Below are 24,763 nucleotides of genomic sequence, written 5' to 3' on the forward strand. Positions count from 1 at the left end.
ATCCCCCCCACCCTCTGGTTTCCTCCTTCCTCTCCACCCCCCACCCATTGCCGCGCCTCTATCGCTGTATCCCTCCCTCTCTCCACCTCCACACCCTCCATCTCCTTCATCAGGGCAATTTCCAACGCCTCCCCCTCCAGGATGACGAACTTCGCCGTGACATCTACCCTTCCTTCCAACTATGACCTTGCCTTGTCCCCCCCTCCCCAGGGCCCCCTTTTTCCTCTTCCCTCCTTCTCCCAGAGCGGATTTTCCTCCTTCCCCCCCCACCCCCCCTCCCCTGAGACCCTGCACCCCATACTTGCCTCTTTCCTTCCCACATCCCTCCCTACCTGGCCCTCCTCAGCACGCCCCCCGCTCTTTCCCCCATCTCTTCCCCTCCCTCCCTTCTTCCGGTCTCCCTCATCTCCTTGCGCCTGGCAGATCCTCTGTTTTGATCATCGTCAGTGTGCCACATCAGTGTTGTGTTTAGTGCTGTTTCTCCTGTGCGTCAAGAGGTGTGATTTTAATTGTGTACTGCCTTGATGTTCGCCGTCAGTGTTTGTTATGTGCTACACCATCCGTCGATACCTTTTATGCTCCAGTCATACTGTGCCTTGTGTTCTTTTAATTGTCGCAGTGTGTGGCTTTTTGTGTGTGCTACTTTTAAACAGTTTTTTTATCTCCATTTTACAGTCACCCCGTTTTTTGTCTATTGCCTTCCATGATGTTCCCCTTTTTTATATCTATGTTCACCATATTCTCTCCTTTGTTATTTTTAAATGTCTTCTATTGTTTGTTCTATGTCTTTCGGCTGAAGAGCAGCGCATATGCTGCTGCCAACCCGCCCTGATGGGGAATTTAAATACAATAAAGGAAAAAAAAAAGTTTGTGGAAGATTAAAGTAAAGAATATAGTGACTGAGAAAAAAGACAGCAGCATAAAATGCTCTAATTGAAAAATTGCGGGTATTATTTCACTCAACTCTTGTTTCGATATTGCAGTTGAAAATTCCAAATCCTTGTAGCTCCTTCCTGTTGCTAGGAATCTTAATTATACCGCCGCCGTTCATGGGGAGAAATTGCTCTTCTCTATACAAGTATTTTTTTCTCATAATATGAGGGGTTACAAGCTTTAAGAGATAATTATAAGTTTCGACATCCATCCGCAAATAATTTCGCCTGTCGTTAGGTTTTCCCTGCAACTCTCGCAGAAAATTTACGTGAGAAAACTGCTTTCGTTTTAGCGGCCACTGTCTACACCATTTTGACCGCTTTCTCTGTTTCCTGCGGTTGGTCTGAACTTTTTTTGCAACACAAATTACGAACACAGACCACAACAGAACTTCCTCCATTTCTATATTTCAAAATAACTGAATTAAATTTTTGACGTTTACGGGGAGCGTAGTCGCTTGCCACTGATATTTCTTTTCTACACCGACAGATGGCGGGCGAGTAGTAGATTGGGGTTTGTGTCGTGTGAACTCACCACATTTGCAGCGATCTTTTGCATGTACAGACATCTGCGCCAATGTTTGCGCAGACAGATCGTTGCGTGTGGACCAGGCTTATGAAAAGCTGTGACGATACGCTCATCCAAAGAGTTCAGTGTTACGAAGTACCACATACTGCATAGTCTTCGTCGCAAAGACTTTGACATATTTTGTTGTCAGACGTTTGTGTAATATTTTGGGTGTCAACCTACGAAGGTGTCAGCAGTAGTTTCTGCTGTATGTACCTTGTTTTGTGCTATGCTTTGGTGGAGTTTGGTGATTTCGTTTCGCTTTGCTTTGTTTTTATTGCGACATGTGTCCATTTAAGACTATAATGAAAGAGTGTATGAAGGAAATCAGCATCGGAAACAAAGGCCAGTTTTGCGGCATTTGTTCATCCGAGGAAGAAATCGATTACCTTTTTACCAGGCTCAAATGTGTTGGGTATTCTTATTCGGTGAGGAGCAGCGCTTATAACAGATTATCCTCCGACGCTACAACCAGTAAGTAAAAAAGTATCTTATTTACTTCATTAGTATACTGAAAACAATGTTGCTACTTGAGAAAGAAAAATTGATAGAATCATACGATGTATCGTTTACAAAAGTTTATTTAAAACATTATTGTCTGTTTAAACTTTTGTAATCATACTAGTGGCTCGTTGCTGATTAAAATGCAAACCTTATTGTACTATAGTAATGGTTCTCAGTAAGCCTATATTTGACAAGGTAACACGAAGAAACTGTCGTTTTCTTGTATTTTCTCTTAACTACGTATAAAAAATATTCCAATTGTTCCAGGTAAACCACGATTCTTCTTCAGTCAGTCACAAGGGACTATTCAAATCCCATTTTTTGGGTCACCATTTTCGGTTGAGTATGTAAGCTACAGGCAATGTACACTCGGTCCAATGTACTATGATAAAAACGAGATTCCTGTTCCTAATCACCTGGTGTGTAACATTAAACTCTTGTTTTTATTGATACACAAATTGTCTAATCATAGGAAGTATACCGTTTTTACAAACTGAGAAAAAGAACTGTTTATGTATTTAAAATACAAACATGTAGGAACTTCAAAAAATTTATTACTGCACTTTTTTTATTTAAAATATAGTTGCATCATGCAGTTGCTTTGTCATAGTTTAGTTGTGCATGCAGTGGTAACATATTCATCTACTATAAAATGAATAACTGATAAGTCTTTCATGGTGCAGTACATAAATTTGAGATTTAACTTTGTTTTTCTTGTTAATTGCGAAACTGTGGTTGTATCTTGTCTCGTGTTCATTTACAGAAATTGTAAATTCCTGATGCAGTTGTTTGTACATCATTCTGTAATTGAAGACCAGCTTTTCCCAATGCACATTTTACAGTTCCTCCCAATCCATCACCCACAGATTTACCATGGCTAGTGGCAAAAAATTAATATTTGGTATCAGTAGGAAAATCATTTTTGTGTTTACACAATACTTCAGGCAATTTCTATTTTTATGTTCAGCTGCACATGCTTCACTGAAATAACACAGTTTCTTGACTCATGGTATAAGTCAACCAACCAGTTAGGCCTAACCATTTCTTTCCAAGAGGCATTTACAAATCCTACATCATGCTCCATATCATTGCTTATAAAGCAATGGTTTACTATTTCTATTTTATTTTCCTTATTTATCACATAAACACAAACACATGATTCTTGTCCGATGGTAACTGTGGACTTCAGTGTGAATTACAAAGCTGTAATTTTCAGCAATATCTATTAACAGAACTGCTTTTTTGTTGGTTAGGTTTTGCTCCACATTTTTCAGGTATCTTGCATAACACTTAGATATAAATTAGTGTGTCCAGTGGTCTGTGTTAATTCACTGGTTGTACTGAATTGCATCATCAGTATGTTTGGAAGTTAATTTTGAGTTCTGTCAGGTTTTCATCACTGGGACAATTATTACGGTGATAAAGCACACATTCGTTGTTTTCCAAGTCCCATACAAAAAATTTATGTAAGTTCATTGTACATTTCTTCAATGCACATCCAAAAGTAGTTTTACATTTTGGCGGATGCAGCAGGATGAGTGCCACCGAGTCAGATAGCGCAGTGGTTAGCACATTGGACTTGCATTTGGGAGGATGACAGTTTAAACCCGCATCAGGCCATCCTGATTTAGGTTTTCCGTGATTTCCCTAAATCACTTCAGGGTTTTCCGTGATTTCCCTAAATCACTTCAGGGCAAATGCCAGTACGATTCCTTTGAAAATGCATGGCCTATTTCCGTCCCCATACTTCCTTAATCCGAACTTGTGCATCATCTCTAATGAACACTGATCTCCTCCTCCTCTGTATTAGTGCCTGCAGCACCAGCTAAAATGCATCACTTTGGTCTTAGTGAACAAAATATTGGTGTTTGGGGTATCATTTAAGCAAGAATGTACTTACCTTAGGTTGCAGAGGGTAAATCTTTCTTCCATACATATTCTCTCCGTGGTGTCTTTTGCTCCAGGTAACATTAGAGTATATTTGTCATTTTTAATTTAGGAATTGATAAAAATAAACTTTTCAGTTTCCTTTCATTTATTGAATTCTGAAATTATTATTATTTTCTTCTTTTGATCAAGAGGGAGGAGCTAAATTTAAAATTCGATTCCCCCCCCCCCCCTCCCCCCTTTCAAATCTCCTCATATTGGCCACTTTTTTCCCTCATTAACAATGTCATTGCATCAAAATCTTTGCTGTTCTTAAAAATTTCAGCATCCATTTTATATTCCCTACTGTTACAAACTTCCACACTGATGCCAACTACACTCTTTTTCCAAAACATGCTTCACTCTTTCTAGCTTCAGTTTGTTACATGAGGGCTTGCTGTGATTTGGAATTGAATGAAGTTTTAAGGAAGAGCACCTCAAATAGTCTAAAGTTTTATCGGCATACTTGATACTTTGTTTTTTCTATTATTATTTCTGTCATTGAGTTCTGTTTTCTGTTCACAAATCTGAATATACGTTGTACGCTGTTTTTTGTGTGGTGATGGATAAAATCTCCTAGCACTTAATGACATAGATAAAGTGGTCCTATTGGACTGTGCAGCTGTGATTTTAACAATGTATTTTTAAAGGTTCACATTCAATTTGATGGCAACTTTTAAGGGGTCGACAGAAACGTCCGATCTCACGCGTCGGCTTTGACCTGTGACGTAAGGGTGTTGTGGTGTGTGACGTCATTACGGTGCGGAGTTTGGTTTGTGAGTGTGGCGTGTTTGTAGATGTCGTCGTGTTGTTGTTTGTTGTGCCCTCTGGTGGTATGTTCATGGTTTTCGTTTGTTCGGTGTGTTGGGCTCAGTTTGCTGTTGCTCAGTGGTGAGTGCTGCGTGCGTATTTTTGAAGCGGAATTTGTATGAGTGAGTTAACGGTTTTGTGTGATGGTTAATGTAGTGATGATTGCTGTACGTCGGGTGGGTTTGTTATTAAGTGTAATCGGTTGTGGTTTTTTGTTCAGGAATGGATATGAAAGACAAGATTAATAGTTCTCGGTTGAGGGCTATGATGGGGGAGACAGCTTTAGAGCTGATTAAATTCCTACAGCTATTTGGCTTAATTGCCGAGGTCGTGAAGTGCGGTGTGTGCCGTGATCCAATGAAATTGGTTAAAGTTCCGGCCTCTCGGACCATGGACGGTTACATGTGGCGCTGTCGCAAAGATGACATATGGCGTTCCATACGGCGTGGTACCTGGTTCGAGAAGTCTAGGTTGGGCATGCGTGAGATTGTGCTTGTTACATATTATTTTTGTTATAGATCCCCACAGAGTTTTTGCGCGCATGAGACTGGTGTGAGTGAGAGGACTGTTTTAGATTGGTATTCCTTTTGTCGTGAAGTGTGTTCGGAATTTATTAAGTACGGGGGTAAGGTTGGGGGGGCATGGGGTGGTTGTGGAGGTGGACGAGTCACAGTTTGGGAAAAGGAAGTATGGGAGGGGGAAGTCTGTGGCTGGTCTTTGGGTGTGGGGGGCTGTTGTTCCGGGGGGTGGGGGTTCCGAATGTGTTTTTAGGGTTGTGGAATGGAGGTCGAAGGCTGAATTAGTGGGGTTAATTGAGGAATATATAGAGCCGGGGTCCACAATAGTTTCTGATGCTTTTTCTTCTTATAGGGGGTTGGGTGAGAGGGGATTTAATCATTTAGTAGTGAACCATAGTTTAGAATTTAAGAATTATGAGACAGGGGCTTGTACTAATACAATAGAGGGGATGTGGGGGGCGGTTAAGTCAGTTCTTGGGAGGGGGAAGAGGCGCTCTTCCAACCTTCAGTCTCATTTAGATGAGTACTGTTGGCGGAAGAGTGTCCCAGAGGGTTATTGTATTGTTCGGGTTTTCTTAAGGGCTGTGGGTAAAATGTATAGGCCGAAAGTGGTTAGTTAGGGTGGGCTGGGTAGGTGGGTGGGTGGCTGTGGTTCAGGGTGGGGTGGGTGGTTTATTTTGTTGTATAGTGTTTGTTAAGGTGGGGGGGGGGAGAGGGGGAGTGTGTTTGTTTTTTGTTTTAGTTGTGGAGGATCTATTTTGTTGAAGTTTTTGTTGAGTTGTAGTGTGTGATTGAGATGTTTTTTATGTTACATTTGGTTTTTGTTTGTGGGTTTTTTATTTTGGGGTTGGGGGGGGGGGGGAGGGGGTTGAGGTGTGGGTGGGTTGGGTTTTTCTTTTGCATTTGTGTGTGATTGTGGTGGCCAATCTAGTTTGTGGGGCTGGAACTTTCTTGTGGTAAGTTCTCATTTTTTTGTTTTTGGCGTATGTGTTGTGTATTGGGGTATAGGGAAGTGTCTCATTGAAATTTGTGGCTGTGAAGGTTGGTATTGGTATTCGTATTGGGAGATGTTTTTGAGTTACATAGGTCAAGGGTAGTGGTCGATCCTAATTTATGGGATTGGGAGCTGCTGTTGAGCTATATAGTTGGTGGGGAGGTGTTCAATCTCAATGTTTGGTGGAGTATGTTGGTTTTTGTAATGGGAGATGGGATCGGGAGCTGCTGTTGAGCTATATAGGCCAAGGGAAGTGTTCGATCCCAATTTATGGGATCGGGAGCTACTGTAGATCTATATAGGTCAAGGGAAGTTTCCGATTCCAGATAATAATGTGTTTTGTGGTATTTGGTGAGTTTTGTGATGTCGATTTTTTTCGTCGTCTTGCGTGGTTTTGTATGGGGGTGGGTGGCTAAATTTGTTTATATTTAGTTTCTCCCCACCCAAAAACCCCCGATTTCCCACGCTTGCCCCGTTAGAGTCATTAGGCTTTTTGTGAAACGTGTGTGTGTTTGTTTTTCGATGTATTTTCGTCTTTATGATACGTATGCAACGATTTTATATCCGCCATATTGGAATTGTCGTTTATGGTCGTTTCCGCCATATTTGTGACGTCATGGGTCAAAGCCAACGGGTGGGATCGGACGCTTCCGTATTTCCCTTTTAAGTAATGGTATATGTGGTGTCTATATGTAGGGGTTCTTTAAGTATGTTCTGTAACGTTTGTATTGGACCATAGCAATATCAGATATTGCTGGCGTTCATTCAGCTCTGAAAATTGCAGAGGAGTTTGTACTGAGCTGTAGTTTGTCAAATGACACATTGTTTTAAGCAACTGTATGACACTAAATAAATTCATACTTTCCCCTTGTAATTAACTGACTGCTACTTCATTTAAAAATTTAGCTTCTTCTTTAGAAGTAGGATTGAATTGAATTGGATTTATTTGTCTGTAGACAACTGTTGTGTTGTATAAGGCATCGTCATTTGTTACATAATTATACAGTTGGTTACACAAATTATACTAAGGGTAGATACATAATTCTACAGATGGTTATACAAATGATTATACAAAAGGTTATACAAAAGGTTAACATATACAGGTACTATTACATAAATATTGCATATCTTCTACTCAACCATAATTAGTTACACTGGTTGCACATACAAATTTAGTTGCATGTAATAAGTTACAATTTTGTTAGTTCACAATCGCATTCGTTTTTTGTTGTATAAAAGAGCATTATATTTCTCATTATATAAAAGAGTATCATATTTTTAATTGTATAAAAGAGCATCGAATTTTGTTATTATATATGAATTCACTTGTACTATAGAATGCTTTCTCTTTCAGCCATGTCTCTACCACAATTTTAAATATATTTTCATGCAGCTCCCTTGTGCCATGTGAAATTGTGTTAAAAAATGTTTTGCCAGCATGTACAAAATTATTTTGGACTTTACTCAAGCGTGTCCAAGGAATGTCTAATAAGTTTCTGTTTTCATATGAGTGCACATCTGACCTGCTTTCATACATGTGGGCATTCTGTTTGGGTTGCATAAATGTTTTGTGTATGTATAGACTGGGGACTGTAAGTATTCTGTGCTCAATAAAGTACTGTCTGTAAGAAGTTAATTTGCCCAAACCAAAAATACAACTAATGGCTTTCTTCTGCCCCAGCAGAGTTTCTCCAAAGAAGTATTCCATAATGCAAATGTGTATGGAAAAAGTTGTAGTATGCCATACGCATGCACTCCTTAGTGACACAATCCTTAAGTTTTCTAAGGAGATATAAAACTCCTGCCAACTTACTGCAGAGCTCTTCTGTGTGGGTATTCCAGCATAATTTAGTATCTAGATATATGCCTAGCAATTTTACTGAATGTCTGGGTTCATTTGGTCCATTATTAATATCTCTAAGGGAAAAGAAGATGTGTTCAGTTTTGTTTTTATTTAATGACAGTCTATTTTCTTGGAACCACTGAGCTGCTTTTTCCATCATTGAGTTGTTCATTTGTTTGACTACATTCACGTCATGGCTATGAAGTTTTTCACGACTGAGTCCTTGTATAAAAGTTCTTGGTTGACTTGCAGCATCAGATTCAGATAAAATTCTAAGCTTTCGGTGATAGCCCACATCATAATTGTCAGGGACTGAAAATAGCGGTCGTTAACTATTTTATACTTGCAGAATGGCAACCGATTGGCTGGATTAAGTCATACTGATACATACAGAGGTGTCGCCCTCTATGTCCATAGATTTTGCTTGCCCTTTTCATATAGTGTTGTGTGCAGTTCCATCTGTTGCATCAGGCAGCAAACTGTGAGAAGTGAACATCTGTGGGTTTTTTTTTTTAGGTGCACACTATCATGCATTGCTAAGCGCATAGCCAGTGTCTCTAATGAAGTTGTTTTCACGAAGTCTAATTTTAAATGCTTCTATTATTGTATTAGAAAGCCTAAAATCTTTTGAGTTAAAGATCAACAGCGTGAAGAAATTTGAAAGAAATTTTTTTCACCGCCCCTGTAATTTTTTCAGAAATTGTAAAGCAACTTACATTAATATTTTTTTATAGTTTTCTTCATAACTTTACTGCTTAAATAATTGTTTGTTAACTGTATGCCTCTCTTACCTTGTGATTAAAAAAAAATCAAAATCAAAAGCTTCATAAAGACCCGAGGTGTGAACATTTCTGTAGATAAGTACCACTTTGCATGGACATACTCAAAGAGCCAAATTATCAGAACATCCATACAATGAAAATTCACTACAAAAGAGTTTTGGTCTAAGACAAAAAGAAAGTAGAAGTTCTTATGTTTTAAGTCTAAGCAAAAATGTAAAGTTTTGTGAAAATCTGAGAAGGTAGGTATAACACTAGCAGCTACTACCAAATTAGCAGTACACCTATAATGTTACTACTGTGAAAGGATACTTATTTGAGCATGATCATGCATAATGGAAAGGTGTCAGACTATTCTTGTTTCTTTAAAGATTTCTATTGAAGGGAAGTAGTAGCAGATCAAATTGGAATTGAACCAAGGTTGTATTAGTAATAAAGTAAACTGCAGTTATGCAGAAGGAAATGCTCACCAGTGTAATTAGGCAAAGTTTACCAAGTACTAGCATGGATCATAAGAAAATTTACTATTGTGATTGACTTTACTTGATACTGAACTTATGCTTTGACAATAAGATACCAAACAGTAACGCAACTTATGGATGTTCCATCAATTTTAATCTTGTCACAATTTTTTATTTTGTATTATCTTGGTAGTTATGGTTTCCTGTGGTAACTTACGTCGAAGCATGTTACATCTCTGAGAATTTTCCTGCTGTTGATGATGGTTCAGAACTGAAGCTGGTAGCAAAATAAACTAATGTTATTACAGACAGCATAGTGTTGTGCATTTTTTAAGACAGTGTAACAGTAGTTTGGCCTGAACAACATAGAAGGAATATTAACCATTTTTGCAACAAATAGCTCTCAATAACATGTGCTATCTCTATATCAAATCTGAAACCTAATGAAGCAATGGGAAATCCAGGATGGAATGTAATAGTATGACAAAAAGGGTAGTTGCTAGTCACTATACAGCTAAGATGCTGAGTTGCAGATACGTGCAACAAAAAGACTGTCACAAAATGAGCTTCCAGGCAAAAAGGCTTTTGTCAAAAATACACACACACACACACACACACACACACACGAATGCAGAACAGCAACTTGGGGTGGGGAGGGATAGGGGGTAGGGGATGGTAAAGTGATGCTAGTGGGAGCGTGCAAGGACAAGGTGGAGAGAGGGTAGGGCAGCTAGGTGCAGTTGGGGGGTTAGATGGAGCACTGGGGAGAAGGGGAGTAGTGGAAAAGGAGTAAAAGGACTGGGTGCATTGGCGGAATAGAGGGCTGTGTAGTGCTGGAATGGGAACAGGGGGGAGAGGCTAGACGGGTAAGGACAATAACTAACGAAGGTTGAGGCCAGGAGGGTTACAGTAAACGTAGGATATATTGCAGGAAGATTTTCCACTTGTGCAATTCAGAAAAGTTGGTGTTGGTTGGAAGGATCCAGATGGCACAGACAGTGAAGCAGTAATTGAAATGAAGGCTATCATGTTGGGCAGCATGCTCAGCTATAGAGTGGTCCAATTGTTTCTTGGCCACAGTTTGGCCATGGCCATTCATGTGGACAGACCGATTGTTGGTTGTCATGTCCACCTAGAATGCAAAGCTGTTGCAGCTTAGTTTATAGATCACATGACTGGTTTCACAGGTAGCCCTGCCTTTGATGGCATAAGTGATGTTAGTGACCGGACTGGAGTAGGTGGTGGTGGTGGTAGGATGTATGGGACAGGCCTTGCATCTAAGTCTATTACAGGGATATGAGCCATGAGGCAAGGGGCTGGGAGCAGGGGTTGTGCAGGTATGGATGAGGATATTGTGTAGGTTCGTTGGGCTGTGGGAGGGGTGGGAAGGGCATGATGAGAGGTACTCGAATTGCTGAGGAATAATGTAATTCAGTTGCTCCATTCCTGCGGTCCACTGAGTCACGAGGGGAATGCTCTCTGTGGCCAGACAGTGGGACTTTGGGAGGTGACAGGTAACTGGAAAGATGAGGTGTGGGAGATATGGTTTTATACTGGGATGAAATGGTAATTATGGCCTGTAAAGGCCTCAGTGAGACCCTTGGTATATTTAGAGAGAGACCCCTCATCACTACAGGTGCAACGGCCATGGGTAGAGTGGCGGCTGTCGAAGTGTAGGTATTCCTGGTGGTTGGTAGGTTTAATATGGACAGAGGTACTGATGTAGCCATCTTTGAGGTGGAGGTCAACATCAAGGAAGGTGCCTTGTTGGACTGAGTAGGACTTGGTGAAGTGAATTGGGGGGGGGGGGGGGTCTTGTTGGGGTTTTGGAGGAATGTGGATTGGGTTTTCTCGCCCTTAATCTAGATCACGAAGATGAAATCAGTGAGTTTGAACCAGGTGAGGGATTGTGATTCTGGGTGTTTAGGAAGGATTCCTCTAGATAGCCCTTGAATAGTTGGCATAGGATGGTGCCCATAGCTACACCCCCGCATTTGTTTATAGGTAATGACTTCAAGGCAACTAGCTGTCTGTCTGCATGAATGGTCACTGGCAAACTGTGTACCAAGATACAACTGGGCCACCCTGTTGCTGAGAACGCCACCCAACATAAAGTTCTTCATTTCAGTGACTGCTTTGCAGCATGTGCCATTTGGATCCTTGTTTTCAACACCAGCTTTTCTGAACTACGCAGGTGGGAAGTCTCCCTGCAATGTATCCTATGGTACCGTAACCCTCCTGGCCTCAACCTTTGTTAGTCATTGTCCTTATCCATCTAGCTCCTTCCCTGCTCCCATTCCAGCCATCTATTCCACCAACACACCCACTCTTTTTACTTCTCTCCTTTTCTGCTATCCCCTCCCTCCCCCTCATCTCACCCACCCTCCATCTAACCTCCCGTCTGCATCTAGCTGCCCTATCCTCTCTCCACCTTGTCCCTGCATGCTCCCACTAGCAGCACTTTACTGTCCCCCAACCCCATACCCTGCTATCCCTCCCCCTCCCCACCCCAGGCTCCCGTTCCATCATGTTCTGCTCCTCGTATTCTGGCTTTAACTGCCAGAGACTATGGTCATGCATGTGTGAGTTGCATTTGTGTGAATGTGTGTGTTTTTTTCCCTGCAAAAGCCTTTTCGCCGAAAGCTTGTTTAGTGACAGTCTTTTTGTTGTGCCTATCTGTGGCTCCCCATCTCCACTACATAGTGAGTAGCAGCTGTCCTCCTCGTAATACTGTTGCAGAAAGCTAATGATTATTTTAGATAAATAATTACTAATGGTAGAGCAATATTAACTTGCACAGGAGGATCTTTTATCAGCTTAAATATTGGAAAATATTGTTCTGGAAATGGGTGTCAGGTAATTAACTAGTCTATTCCTATTATTATATGTATTCTCAAGGAGCATTCACTTCCTTACATAGGACAATCCACGAACAATTACAGTTAGTGCATGTCGATTCACGGTCGGGGTAAGCATTGTTGAGACACCAAACAACAGTTGCTGTTCGCGCATGCACCTGCTTTCCGCTTTGAGAAAGCTGCACCTGCTTTCCACTTTGAGAAAGCATATATACTGAAGATTAAGCCTCTCGCTTGCTTATGCAGAATTTATCACTTACCACCACCATCAGTGATGAGATCTCACAGCAAATGAAATAGAAATTCACTAAACAACTCGCTATGAGCACATTTAATGCTTGCATTAGCTATGGAATTCACAGCAGATCACTCAGAACACTGCTGGACGCTCATTGGCTGTCGGAGAAGGCATGACTTAGGTGCACAGAACAAGCCATCATTTGCGAAACGTGTTTAAATGAAACATGTGGTACCTGGATCTAGTATAGTCTGAATTATTGTAGCGAATTGCTTATTGTAGCACGCAAATGTTAGAGAGATGGCAAGTTCCTTTCATTAATGCTGTAGTTGTGATATGAAACTTAAATCTTGCTCAACAGTTAGTGTGGGGTCCCAGAATCCAATCTATCAGTTGACTCAGATCAAGACTGAATGTTTCAGTTACAACACAGCAAGGGAAACACTTTTAACTATATACAGTACACATGGAATTATAAACACTGTTACTTCCAGACCTGCACAATAATCCTTATACTGACGCTGCTCAGTCTACTAGCTAGTAACTGTTATGAATCATTGCAGTTTTTTTCAAGTAATTGTAATATTGTACTGAGATTTCAATAAGAACGATCTTTAAGCTGAATACTTAAAATATTTTCTTGTCAATTGTACTTTTTAAAAAGCTTTATCCTTGTAGGCCTATAAAAAATATGAAGGGTAGTTGTAAACTTGGTATGCTGAATGATTATGAAATTTACTACTGCACAAAGTTTATTAACTGTAGTGAAAGTTTATTAAAATATAATAGGATACTTGGAAAAATCGTAGCACTTGGAATAGCATGCTGTCTAGGTAAACAACCAAGCATAAAATAGAGGCGAAACAAAAAGTTTACAGAACATAACCTTATTACTGAAAAAGAAACAGCATAACTGGTCCATGCATTTATACAGTACTGTGCTGATAAATTGAGATGAAGGTGGTGGCAGTTTTGGTCTCCTGTGGTATTCAAAAAAAGGCAGCAAAAGTATCCATGGCTCTAGCTATGTAACAAACTTTGAAAATTATATTCGTAGCATCAGATTTCTGTAGCATGAAGCTAACAAGAGTATGCCATGAATAATAAGTCAAATTCCGTCCACTTATGAGGCTATGTTATATAATCTTGTAGTTCTTCTTGCCTCATTCAGTTCACAAGATGTGAACCCTGTGGCTGCTAGCCACTGACTAACTCAAGCCACCGAGGAGCTTTGCAGTTCGATCGCCAGATCCACATTTTCTATTTCCACCAAGCCAGTTTTGTTGCAGAGGGGCTTCTGTGATTACAAACCTACATGCCCTATGCAAGAACCAGTATTACAAGTAAAGTTTTAACAGTTGCATTCTTTCACAATATACAGGGTGGTCCATCTGAAGTTTCGAATGAGATTATCTCGAAAACTATACATTGGGTAAAAACAGTGGGTAAGACAAGTTCGTAAGCTCAAAGGGGGACATAAATGATACTACATGTGACCCTCAGCTCCCGCCCCCCTTGGATGGGGCAGGGGCAACTTTTAAATCTTAAATGGAAACACCCATTTTTTATTGCAGATTCGGATTCTCCATAAAAAAAGTAATCAAGTTTTGTGTGAAGCATTTTTTAAACCATTGACAGATGGCACTGAATTGAGAAAAAAGTAAAATTTGGGAAGAACTCCGATTTATTTAGAATTATCGGAGAAAGACGCATCAAATCGATAAAACATATGCACCAATTCTTTCGTTACGCCAAATTAAGCTAGTTTTGTACAAAATGTACTGTATCCTACTTTTAGCATTACTGAGGAACAATGACGTGGACGTAGTAGAATAATGTTCCCGTGGGGTTCTTCATTAGTGTGAGTCCCCTTGCCTCTCACATGTTGAGGTGCTTCATTAGTGTGAGTCCCCTTGCCTCTCACATGTTGGGGTGCTTCATTAGCGTGTCCCCCCTTGCCTCTCACAATTTGGAGTGCTTAATTAATGAAATTAGCCACGAAGAAATTGTTCAAAATTATCCCCATATGCTTCAGTGCTTGAAGTCAATCGTCTGCGGAAGTTGTCAACAGTGTTGAGCAGCACATCCCTTGGTATGGCTGCACACGCTCTTCAAATGTGTTGCGCCATATCATTTTGTGTTGTGGACTGTCTTACATGAACAATATTTTTTAAATAACCCCACAAGAAAAAAATCAGGGGTTGTTAGGTCTGGTGAACGTGGAGGCCACTGAATTGGTCTGCTGCATCCTATCCACAGACCAGGGTACCGTAAATTTAAAACATTCCGCACATTTTTAACATAATGGGGAGCTGCTCCATTCTGTTGGAACCACATTCATTGCCTAGTTTCTAAATCAACATCTTCCATTAGCTCCAACAAATCATCACGGAGAAGTAGTAAATAAGATTCCCCAGTAACATTTTGGTCAAGAAAATATGGTCCTATCAAGCAACTGTTTAAAATTCCACACCAGACCATTAACGACCATTGGTGTTGATTGTCGACGTGGGTGTGCCAGTGAGGGTTGACAGGAGACCATTAATGACAATCATTAATGATTTAATTCACCATTGTTTTTGAATGAGGCTGCATCGGTGAACATTCATTTCCAAAGCCCATTGGGAGAAATGCATGCATATTTGCATATCTTTTGGCATTAATGCCCGTGTCAGTGTGATATGATACGCATGATAATTGTGTGCCTTCAAAATCCTCAAAACAGTTGATTTTGGTATTCCAGTTTGTCTCTGAATCGTACGACTACTAATTTCGGGATCCAGTTGAACACAGGCGAGAACGGTAGGGGTACGAACGTCATTTTCATTGTATTCGCGATGATGTGGTGGATGGCGCATGTATCCATTTCGAGCTCGTTGAGTGCAATTTTGAATAATGTTTTCGCTTGGATGTCGTCTGTTTGGGAAACAATCCACGTACAATTGCGCAGCTGCAGCGTAATTGTTATGGCATTCACCTAAAATTAACATCATATCAACAATCTCTGTAGGAGGATAGTGAGCCATGTTTCACTAAAGAATAATTTACTTTCTTCAGTTGATATTTACGGTTCACAATCTGAAAGTGAAGTGACATCTGATCGCATTGCACCGATCTTTATACTGAGCCATAATTCAAAGTTTGGCCACAGTAGCACGACAGTTGGGTGAGTAATGCAATGGTGAAGAGTTCCCTAATGAGATTTTAATACCATTCCGCTTCCCTCCATCAAAAACTGTGGCGGGTAGGATTTTGTAAACACATAGCTTAATTTGGTGTAATGAAAGAATTGGTGCATGTTTTGTATCGATTTAATGTGTCCTTCTCGGATCATTCCGAATAAATCTGAGTTCTTCCCCAGTTTTACTTTTTTCTCGATTCAGTGCCATCTGTCAATGGTTTAAAAAAATGTTTCATACAAAACTTGATTACTTTTTTTAAGGAGAATCCGAATCTGCAATAAAAAAATGGGTGTTTCCATTTAAGATTTAAAAGTTGCCCCCACCCCACCCAAGGGGGCGGGAGCTGGGGGTCACATGTAGTATCATTTATGTCCCTCTTTGAGCTTACGAACTTGTCTTACCCACTGTTTTTACCCGATGTATAGGTTTTGAGATAATCTCATCCGAAACTTCAGATGGACCACCCTGTATAACTTTTGAAATTACATCCATAGATTAAGTACAATTACATAGATGTCACATCAAAGAGCATGGTTATACAGAAGTCACATTAAGTAAAAACAGTCAAAGAAGATAAGTCCATTACAGGTAATATTGATAATAGTGTTACAAGGGTTACAAATCCTAAAATTATTGAGTGATTTAATGTGGAATGACCCCTAGGCCTCTCTGTGGCATTTGTTTTGAACAATTTGAACTTGTTCCAAAGAACTTACAGCCTTCACTCAGCTAATCCTAGTTAGAAATCGGGTATGAAATTAGATCACACCCCCTGGGCTTTTGTGCAGAAGAGTGTGCAGCATTTTTCTGTGTGCCTTTTAAGTAAGGAATCAAAAGACCCAAAAGACTGTAGAAGTTTTGTTCACACTTTTAAGCCTAAATGGAGACTTTTCCTCAAGGTACACTTCTATTTTCAGGGTTTTCTAGAAACATTTAAGCAATTTTTCATTACAGTGTTGTTTATGCTACCATTAACCACCAACTTTTATGAAAATGAAAGGTGTATTTCTTTTGTTATTTTTTATTACTAACCTTTGTTGCTCATTCATGTTCAGACTGTTCTTTTCTACAGAACTTAAAGTATAAATAAATAAAATACCAGTTCAGTTGGTAAAGAACAAGCTGTTACCACATAGTGACTTTCACACACTGTTATATCATTACAGTGCGACCGGAAACAGAATACGATTGATGTGAATTCTGCAGGTGTATACCAATCCAAAGTATGGTTTTGGGTTTTACAAATAATACTTCAGTAGGTCCAGTCAGCAGTTCTTGCTAGTATCTGTTATATTTGAAGAGGTGAGAATATTGAGGTGGGTTTTTAGTGAAAGATTGTTGTATGTTTTGCACTAATGGGTGTTTTCTGCTGTAATGAGTCCTTTGGTCAGTGGACTGGCATTTCATCTGAATCTGCTATGGTTTTTTTTATTAGATTATGCTCTATATTTAGTTCGTCCACAGTGGTGGGTAGCAAAAACATTATTTGCAAAGCTGTAAGTTTTGTCTGACTTCTGTTGCAGTTTAGTGGTTTTAATTCTGAGGTGTTTACTCAAAAAATTGGCTTTTCTTCATCATCTATTGAGACAGCTATTTTTCTTGGGTGTTTTAATTAATTCAAATTTTTGGAAACACTACTTCAAACTGGAATATAAATATTAACAGGAACTTTGAATTTTCATTCAATATTGCTTCTGTGCACATTTTATTTTAACCCATGTTTCATTTATAAGGTGCTTGGAAAATTTAAATCGTTTTAGCCTAGAAAAAATCCTGCTATGTGCTATAATTTCAATTGTAACATGTAAAGCTATGTTTAATATCTGATGAGAGATTTGAAGAGAAGCCAAGATCTTCAGTAGTGCCACAAGTTCCTTTCTGCGCTAAGAACACTATAGTCAGTAAGGCAGAAATTTTATCCTATTGTGGCCATGTTAATTAATTATGGAATTCTGGAACAGTTTTTGTTTTATTGAAATGATTGCAGCTTTGGGATTTACATCATTTTCACATCTTGCTTCAATTATCAGGTCATCCTTTGTTAAATGCTGTCATAGCTACAAGATCTCATACATTGGAGGACCTGGATATCTCAGAGTGTTGGAATCACAGATTTAATCTCCACAGAAAGTACATCTGTTGAAAGCTATTTATTAAATTTTACTGTATGTTTTATGCATCCAGGTTGACCATATCATTCCAAATAAAAAGCAAAAGTTGTTTATGGATACCAAGAAAAGTGACTGTCCTGCCACATTTTTAGTAAAATGTGTCAGAGTTTATCCTGGCTATTTAGTCCTGTCAGAGAATGATCGCAAGACAAAAAAAATGGTGAGTGTAGTTTAAAATGTTCATTATTTGTTGTGTACACATTGCTTCACAAACTCAATGTACTTAATGTTCCTAATTAAGTGATAATTATTGTTTTAAAGGTTATTGATAGCTTGAAGAAGCATTTGGAGTTACCCAATAAACCAGAAAGCTTTCTTCGCTTGTATGTGGTTGCTTCACCACCAGAGCACCACACACACAGTGCAGCACATATGAAAACAAGCGGAGATCTGCATCCTCGGCTAGCTTTGGAAATACGGAACCATGTCAAAAATGGAACAACATCAGTAAGAGAAATAAAATTGCTTCTTGAAAAGTTTGTTGAGACAAACTTCAGTGGGCCAGCTAGACCAGACCGTGTAAACACTGCATTTTACCCCACAGACAAAACCATTTATAACCATGTGTATAGGACAAGAAAGAGAATTTTTGGTGAAGATTCATTAGAGATCCAGATTGATAAGGCATATGGATGTGACTCAAGCAGCAGGTGTACTGCACCAATTAATTCTGTGAGAAATGGTGTACAGAATACCAGCAGAAGCGATGAAAGGAACAAAAAGCACGCCAGTCCTGAAAAATCAAGCTCTTGTTCATCCCTGTCTCAAGAGGCAAGAGACATATGTAAAAATATTATAGAGCTCACATACAATTGCAGTGATGAAACAATAAAAAAACTTGTAGATGACCTTAGAAATGTGCAGCGTAGTGTAGAATTGTCAGACCATGCAGGCAGTAACCGTCCTTCAACAGTGGCAACAAATTCTAAAATAGAGAAACATATTTGAACGGTGGTGAGTTGTACAGTGTTTACTTGTCCACATTTGCATTTCTGGATATTTACATATAGCTTAATATATAAGTTTTGGTAAAAGTTTATCGGGTCTATTTTTCAAGAAGTAGTTAAAATATTATTGTAGCCATTCATTTTTAATATTGGTCATTGCTAGAAATTGGCACGAGGAATCAAATTTCACTGAATATGCTGCACTCAAATGTCTGGAGCAACTCAAGAACCGGAAAAAACTTAAAACTGATGTGTGTCTGAAGCATCTATGGTAACTCTGCTTCAGAGCAAAATCAGATGTAGCTGTACAATAAGGTAAGTAAAAATGAATCACACTGCATGTATTTTCCAAAAGATAGTTCACCTAAACTATAACATGAGGGGGTCTAGGGAAGTATTGGCTATGAATGGAGATATTCAGTTTGAAAAGTTAAAAACAATATTTCATACAAAAGATATCGACATTTTATTATTAACCCTTTGATTGTGGCTGACTGCTACAGCAGTCAGTGTGTGCTACTGCCATAGCATTTCATTGCTGCCATGCACAGGGTGCTGCCAACTGCTGTAGAAGTTCTGAGACATTCAGTCGCCTGTTGTTTAGATGTGCTTGAATAAGACGTCTGTTTGTTTGCAGTGCTACTGGCAGACTCTCACCACACCTTATCGTTTGCTCTAACTGCAACATGATCGGTCTAAGGCGCTGCAGTCATGGACTGTGTGGCTGGTCCCGGCGTAGGTTCGAGTCCTCCCTCGTGTGTGTGTGTGTGTGTGTGTGTGTGTGTGTGTGTGTGTGTGTGTCCTTAGGATCATTTAGGTTAAGTAGTGTTCAAGCTTAGGGACTGATGACCTTAGCAGTTAAGTCCCATAAGATTTCACACACATTTGAACATTTTTTTTAACTGCAACAGGTGGAACATGACATTTGAAGCGGATGTCCACACTTTTGTCCAACCCTCACAGCACTTCTATGAGTAATTTGCTTTAGACACAATAGATAACACTAGTATGATTTCTGTTGAACTGTAGTTTCGCGCCTTTCTGCGAGACTCTACCCTTGGTTCAGACATCAGTTGCCTATTATATGAATAGTTTACAATCTACAGACGTTGATTCTCATTCATCTCCATCTGTAATTACTAGTGCAAAGGCTACGACATCGAGAGGAAGTCCATAGCTGGGTACTTCTATTCAATGCTCATCATCTTCAAATGAAGATGCAGAGTGACCCACAAGCGTGACAGAAAACAAATGGAGTTGTGAAAACATATATCCGAAAAGCATCAGTTTGACGAATCCTCATCAGGAATGAAAGCTCACGTAAGTGAAAATGAGAGCTGCCTCTGTTCCCTTAGACTTTTTGTAAAGACAGACATTGTTGAAATGACTAACCAGAAAACAAATAAATATTGCACGTATCGATCGGCCAATTGCAAACCAAAGACAAATGTTAGAATACATAAGTGGAGTGACAAAAATGTGCCAGAAAGGCATGTTTTTATAGCATTTTCCTTTCTGATGGCTACAGTGAAAAGTTAAAGGTGAGTGACTATTGGTTGACAGATCCTTTGCTGGAAACACAATTTTTTTTCCAAAAGAATCTCCAGTGACCAATATTTTTTGCTGTTGAATTTACTGCATTTCCATGACAACACTTTGCCCCTAAATGGGGATTACTTATCAAAAATTCGGCCTGTTGTAGATCATTTTCAGAAAATGTTCAAGGAAACTTTCTATCCTTATGAGAAACTCTGTATAGATGAATCTCTGGATGCTGTTCAAAGGCTGTCTGAGGGTAAAGCAATATATTCCAGCAAAGAGAAGTAGGTTTTGAATTAAAATTTTTGTAATTTGCAATTGCGTGACAAATTATATACTAGATTTTACCGTTTATGTTGGCACACACAGACAGACGTTGATAATCATGGTATGGGAGTGTCTGGAAAACTTTAGCCACATTACTCCAACCTTACTTAGAGAATGGGCATACGCTGTTTGTCGACAATTGGTATACCAGCCCAGATCTGGTTGTATGATAGAGTGGCAAATGCATATGGTACAGTTAGGCAAATGGGGAAGGAAGTGCCAGTAATGGAGGAAAAACTGAAGAAAGGAGAAATAACTTTCTGATCTTCAGAATCAGGAAAGCTAATCACTCTGAAGTGGCAGGACAAGAAGGAAGTCTGGATGCTATTAACGCACCACAAAGCTGAAATGTACACTCCTGGAAATTGAAATAAGAACACCGTGAATTCATTGTCCCAGGAAGGGGAAACTTTATTGACACATTCCTGGGGTCAGATACATCACATGATCACACTGACAGAACCACAGGCACATAGACACAGGCAACAGAGCATGCACAATGTCGGCACTAGTACAGTCTATATCCACCTTTCGCAGCAATGCAGGCTGCTATTCTCCCATGGAGACGATCGTAGAGATGCTGGATGTAGTCCTGTGGAACGGCTTGCCATGCCATTTCCACCTGGCGCCTCAGTTGGACCAGCGTTCGTGCTGGACGTGCAGACCGCATGAGACGACGCTTCATCCAGTCCCAAACATGCTCAATGGGGGACAGATCCGGAGATCTTGCTGGCCAGGGTAGTTGACTTACACCTTCTAGAGCATGTTGGGTGGCACGGGATACATGCGGACGTGCATTGTCCTGTTGGAACAGCAAGTTCCCTTGCCGGTCTAGGAATGGTAGAACGATGGGTTCGATGACGGTTTGGATGTACCGTGCACTATTCAGTGTCCCCTCGACGATCACCAGTGGTGTACGGCCAGTGTAGGAGATCGCTCCCCACACCATGATGCCGGGTGTTGGCCCTGTGTGCCTCGGTCGTATGCAGTCCTGATTGTGGCGCTCACCTGCACGGCGCCAAACACGCATACGACCATCATTGGCACCAAGGCAGAAGCGACTCTCATCGCTGAAGACGACACGTCTCCATTCGTCCCTCCATTCACGCCTGTCGCGACACCACTGGAGGCGGGCTGCACGATGTTGGGGCGTGAGCGGAAGACGGCCTAACGGTGTGCGGAACCGTAGCCCAGCTTCATGGAGACGGTTGCGAATGCTCCTCGCCGATACCCCAGGAGCAACAGTGTCCCTAATTTGCTGGGAAGTGGCGGTGCGGTCCCCTACGGCACTGCGTAGGATCCTACGGTCTTGGCGTGCATCCGTGCGTCGCTGCGGTCCGGTCCCATGTCGACGGGCACGTGCACCTTCCGCCGACCACTGGCGACAACATCGATGTACTGTGGAGACCTCACGCCCCACGTGTTGAGCAATTCGGCGGTACGTCCACCCGGCCTCCCGCATGCCCACTATACGCCCTCGCTCAAAGTCCGTCAACTGCACATACGGTTCACGTCCACGCTGTCGCGGCATGCTACCAGTGTTAAAGACTGCGATGGAGCTCCGTATGCCACGGCAAACTGGCTGACACTGACGGCGGCGGTGCACAAATGCTGCGCAGCTAGCGCCATTCGACGGCCAACACCGCGGTTCCTGGTGTGTCCGCTGTGCCGTGCGTGTGATCATTGCTTATACAGCCCTCTCGCAGTGTCCGGAGCAAGTATGGTGGGTCTGACACACCGGTGTCAATGTGTTCTTTTTTCCATTTCCAGGAGTGTATCTGACTTCAAAAAGAGATTGGAAGAGTGGTGATCTGAAAATGAAACCAAGTGTGGTAAAAGATTACAATAAATCGATGAGACTAGTCGACTGAAGCAGCAACATGCTAATAAAAACAGTGGAAAGTACACGGAAATTATCTAAGTGGTACAGGAAATTGTTTCTCCATATTTTGGACATGGCAAGGTTCAATGCCTTTTGCTTATACAGTAGAGTCTCGATTATCTGATCTTTGGTTATCCGACCTTCTGTATTATCTGACCCTTTCACCGCATCGGCCGTGAGCCAGCCGACGACAGGTCAGTGACTAATGTGTTGTTTGTTGATACTCAGTTCATTGTAGCCGTCTGCTACTCCTCACTCCTCAGTGCTAACTTAGATATGTAGTGGAGTGGCCGTGTTGCACTTTGGTTATTGTAAAAATTAGTGGTGATGGCTTCAAAACGGAAAAAGGTGGTTGTTTCAATAGAAGAAAAAAGAATAGACAATGGTGAAACTTTATTAAAAGTGGTGCAAGATTATAACGTCGTGAAAACAACAGTTGGAGACTGGAAAAGGAGCCACAATGAAATTGAGTAGTGGTGTTCTCAGCGAGCAGCCTCGGCTGTTTTGGAAGATCGGAAAACCATGAAAAAAATGTGATTATGAAAAAGTAAGTGAAGCTTTGTTCCTATGGTTTACTCAACATAGAGATAAAGGTGTACCCATGTCAGTACCTATTTTGCAGGAAAAAGCCTTAAAGTTTCGTAATGAACTAAACGAAGGTGAACCCAATTTCACAGCTAGATGGAAGAAAAGATACAGAATTCGGCAAGTTAATGTCTGTGGTGAAAAGCTTTCAGCAAATTTTGAAGCTGTTCAATTTTTTAGGAATAAACTTCACAAGATATTGGACAAGGCAAACTTACAGGCAATCAAATTTTTAACTGCGACAAGATTGGTCGCAATTTCAAAATGTTACCGGAAAAAAACATTAGCGTCAAAGGCCGAAAAGGCAGTGTCAGGCTACAAATGTAGCAAAGAAAGAGTGACAATTCTTGCATGCAGTAACGCCACAGCAAATTTGAAAATGAAACTGTCTATGATAGGTAAGCCAAAAAAAAAAAAAAAAAAAAAAAAAAAAAAAACTGAGAGCATTTAAAAATGTGTCTAAAAATGCTTTACCAGTGAAATATTACAACCAAAAAAATGCTTGGATGAGCTCAAACATTTTTAAAGAATGGTTTTTTAATGAGTTCGTGTCACAGACTGAAAGGTTTTTGAAAGCCAACAACTTGCCTCGCAAAGCACTGTTGCTTCTAGACAATGCCACTTGTCATCCTAATGAAGATAAACTTCAAGGTAAAGATATAATTGCCATGTTTTTGCTTCCAAATGTTACATCCTTATGTCAGCCTATGGACCAAGGGACCTTAGAGACACTGAAGAGAAACTACCGTAGAAACTTGCTTTTCACTTTAATTAATGCTATGGACAAGGGAGAAGACATGCTAGAGCAGTTGCACCGTATTAATTTGAAAGACATAGCTTATGATGTGGCCCAATCTTGGTAGAGTGTTGGAGCAAATACAATTGCAAAATCCTGGAAAATTTTGCTACAGGAAAATAAAGAAAATTCTCCAGATGATGAAAATCTACAGCAGCAGACCGAACCAGAAAATACTACCCTGCTTTCATTGTTACGAAAAGTTCCGGGATGTGCTGATGCCACAGATGACATAAATGAATGGATTGTCCAAGATGAAGAATTTGAAGTGACAGATGAAGAAATAGTCAACGTGGTAATCAAAAAAGAAGAAGATGAAGAAGCGGATGTAGTGGAGGAAAGTGCACCCAAGATTTCTCACAACAAAGGACACAAGGCCTTAGAAACTGCTGTAAGGGGGGTAGGACGTCAAACGGGTCGACTTGGAGCAGGAGAGGCATCACAGGACATTTTAATTTCCAGTGTCTATACTTTTACAAATAAATTCATAAAACTTTGTCAGCATCACCGGGAAGGATTCAGGATTCACACTCATTGCAGTGGAATTTCGAAAACGTAACAAAATAAATTTTTTTTCGTGTGAAAATTCATCATTTTTTCACTTACTAATGGCTGCACTTGTTGCTATAGGTACACTTTCTTTCATAAGTTAGAGAGATTCTTCGATGAATTTTGCACAGCATACATACCATACTTACAGGTGTATGAAACTCTAGAATTTATTTAATTTAAGAAAAAAAGGATGAGCAGTTATATTTTAAACTTCATGATTAGAAAAAACACAAATTTTATAGCTATTTACCTCAATTTTTACCACAGTTTTTAATAGATTTGGAAAATTCTAGAGTTTTGTACACCTTTAAGTATGGTTTGTATGCTGTGCAAAATTCATTGAAGGATCTC

General features: G+C 40.3%; 1 protein-coding gene across 3 annotated transcripts in view; it reads left to right on the forward strand.

The window, feature by feature from the left end:
• Nucleotides 1-1,701: 1,701 nt before the first annotated feature.
• The window catches only part of LOC126244178 (calcium-responsive transcription factor-like), a 142,312-nt gene continuing 119,250 nt past the window's right edge, over nt 1,702-24,763 (forward strand). For all 3 annotated transcript variants that reach the window (XM_049948217.1, XM_049948218.1, XM_049948216.1), the window contains exons 1-5: nt 1,702-1,974; nt 2,272-2,423; nt 17,798-17,944; nt 18,046-18,738; nt 18,895-19,046. In XM_049948217.1, the coding sequence (XP_049804174.1) occupies nt 1,785-1,974; nt 2,272-2,423; nt 17,798-17,944; nt 18,046-18,732 (1,176 nt within the window). In that variant the 5' untranslated portion in view covers nt 1,702-1,784 and the 3' untranslated portion in view covers nt 18,733-18,738; nt 18,895-19,046. The remainder of the gene's footprint in view (nt 1,975-2,271; nt 2,424-17,797; nt 17,945-18,045; nt 18,739-18,894; nt 19,047-24,763) is intronic.

Source organism: Schistocerca nitens, chromosome 1 (assembly GCF_023898315.1).
Source record: "Schistocerca nitens isolate TAMUIC-IGC-003100 chromosome 1, iqSchNite1.1, whole genome shotgun sequence".
Classification (NCBI taxonomy): Eukaryota; Metazoa; Arthropoda; class Insecta; order Orthoptera; family Acrididae; genus Schistocerca; species Schistocerca nitens.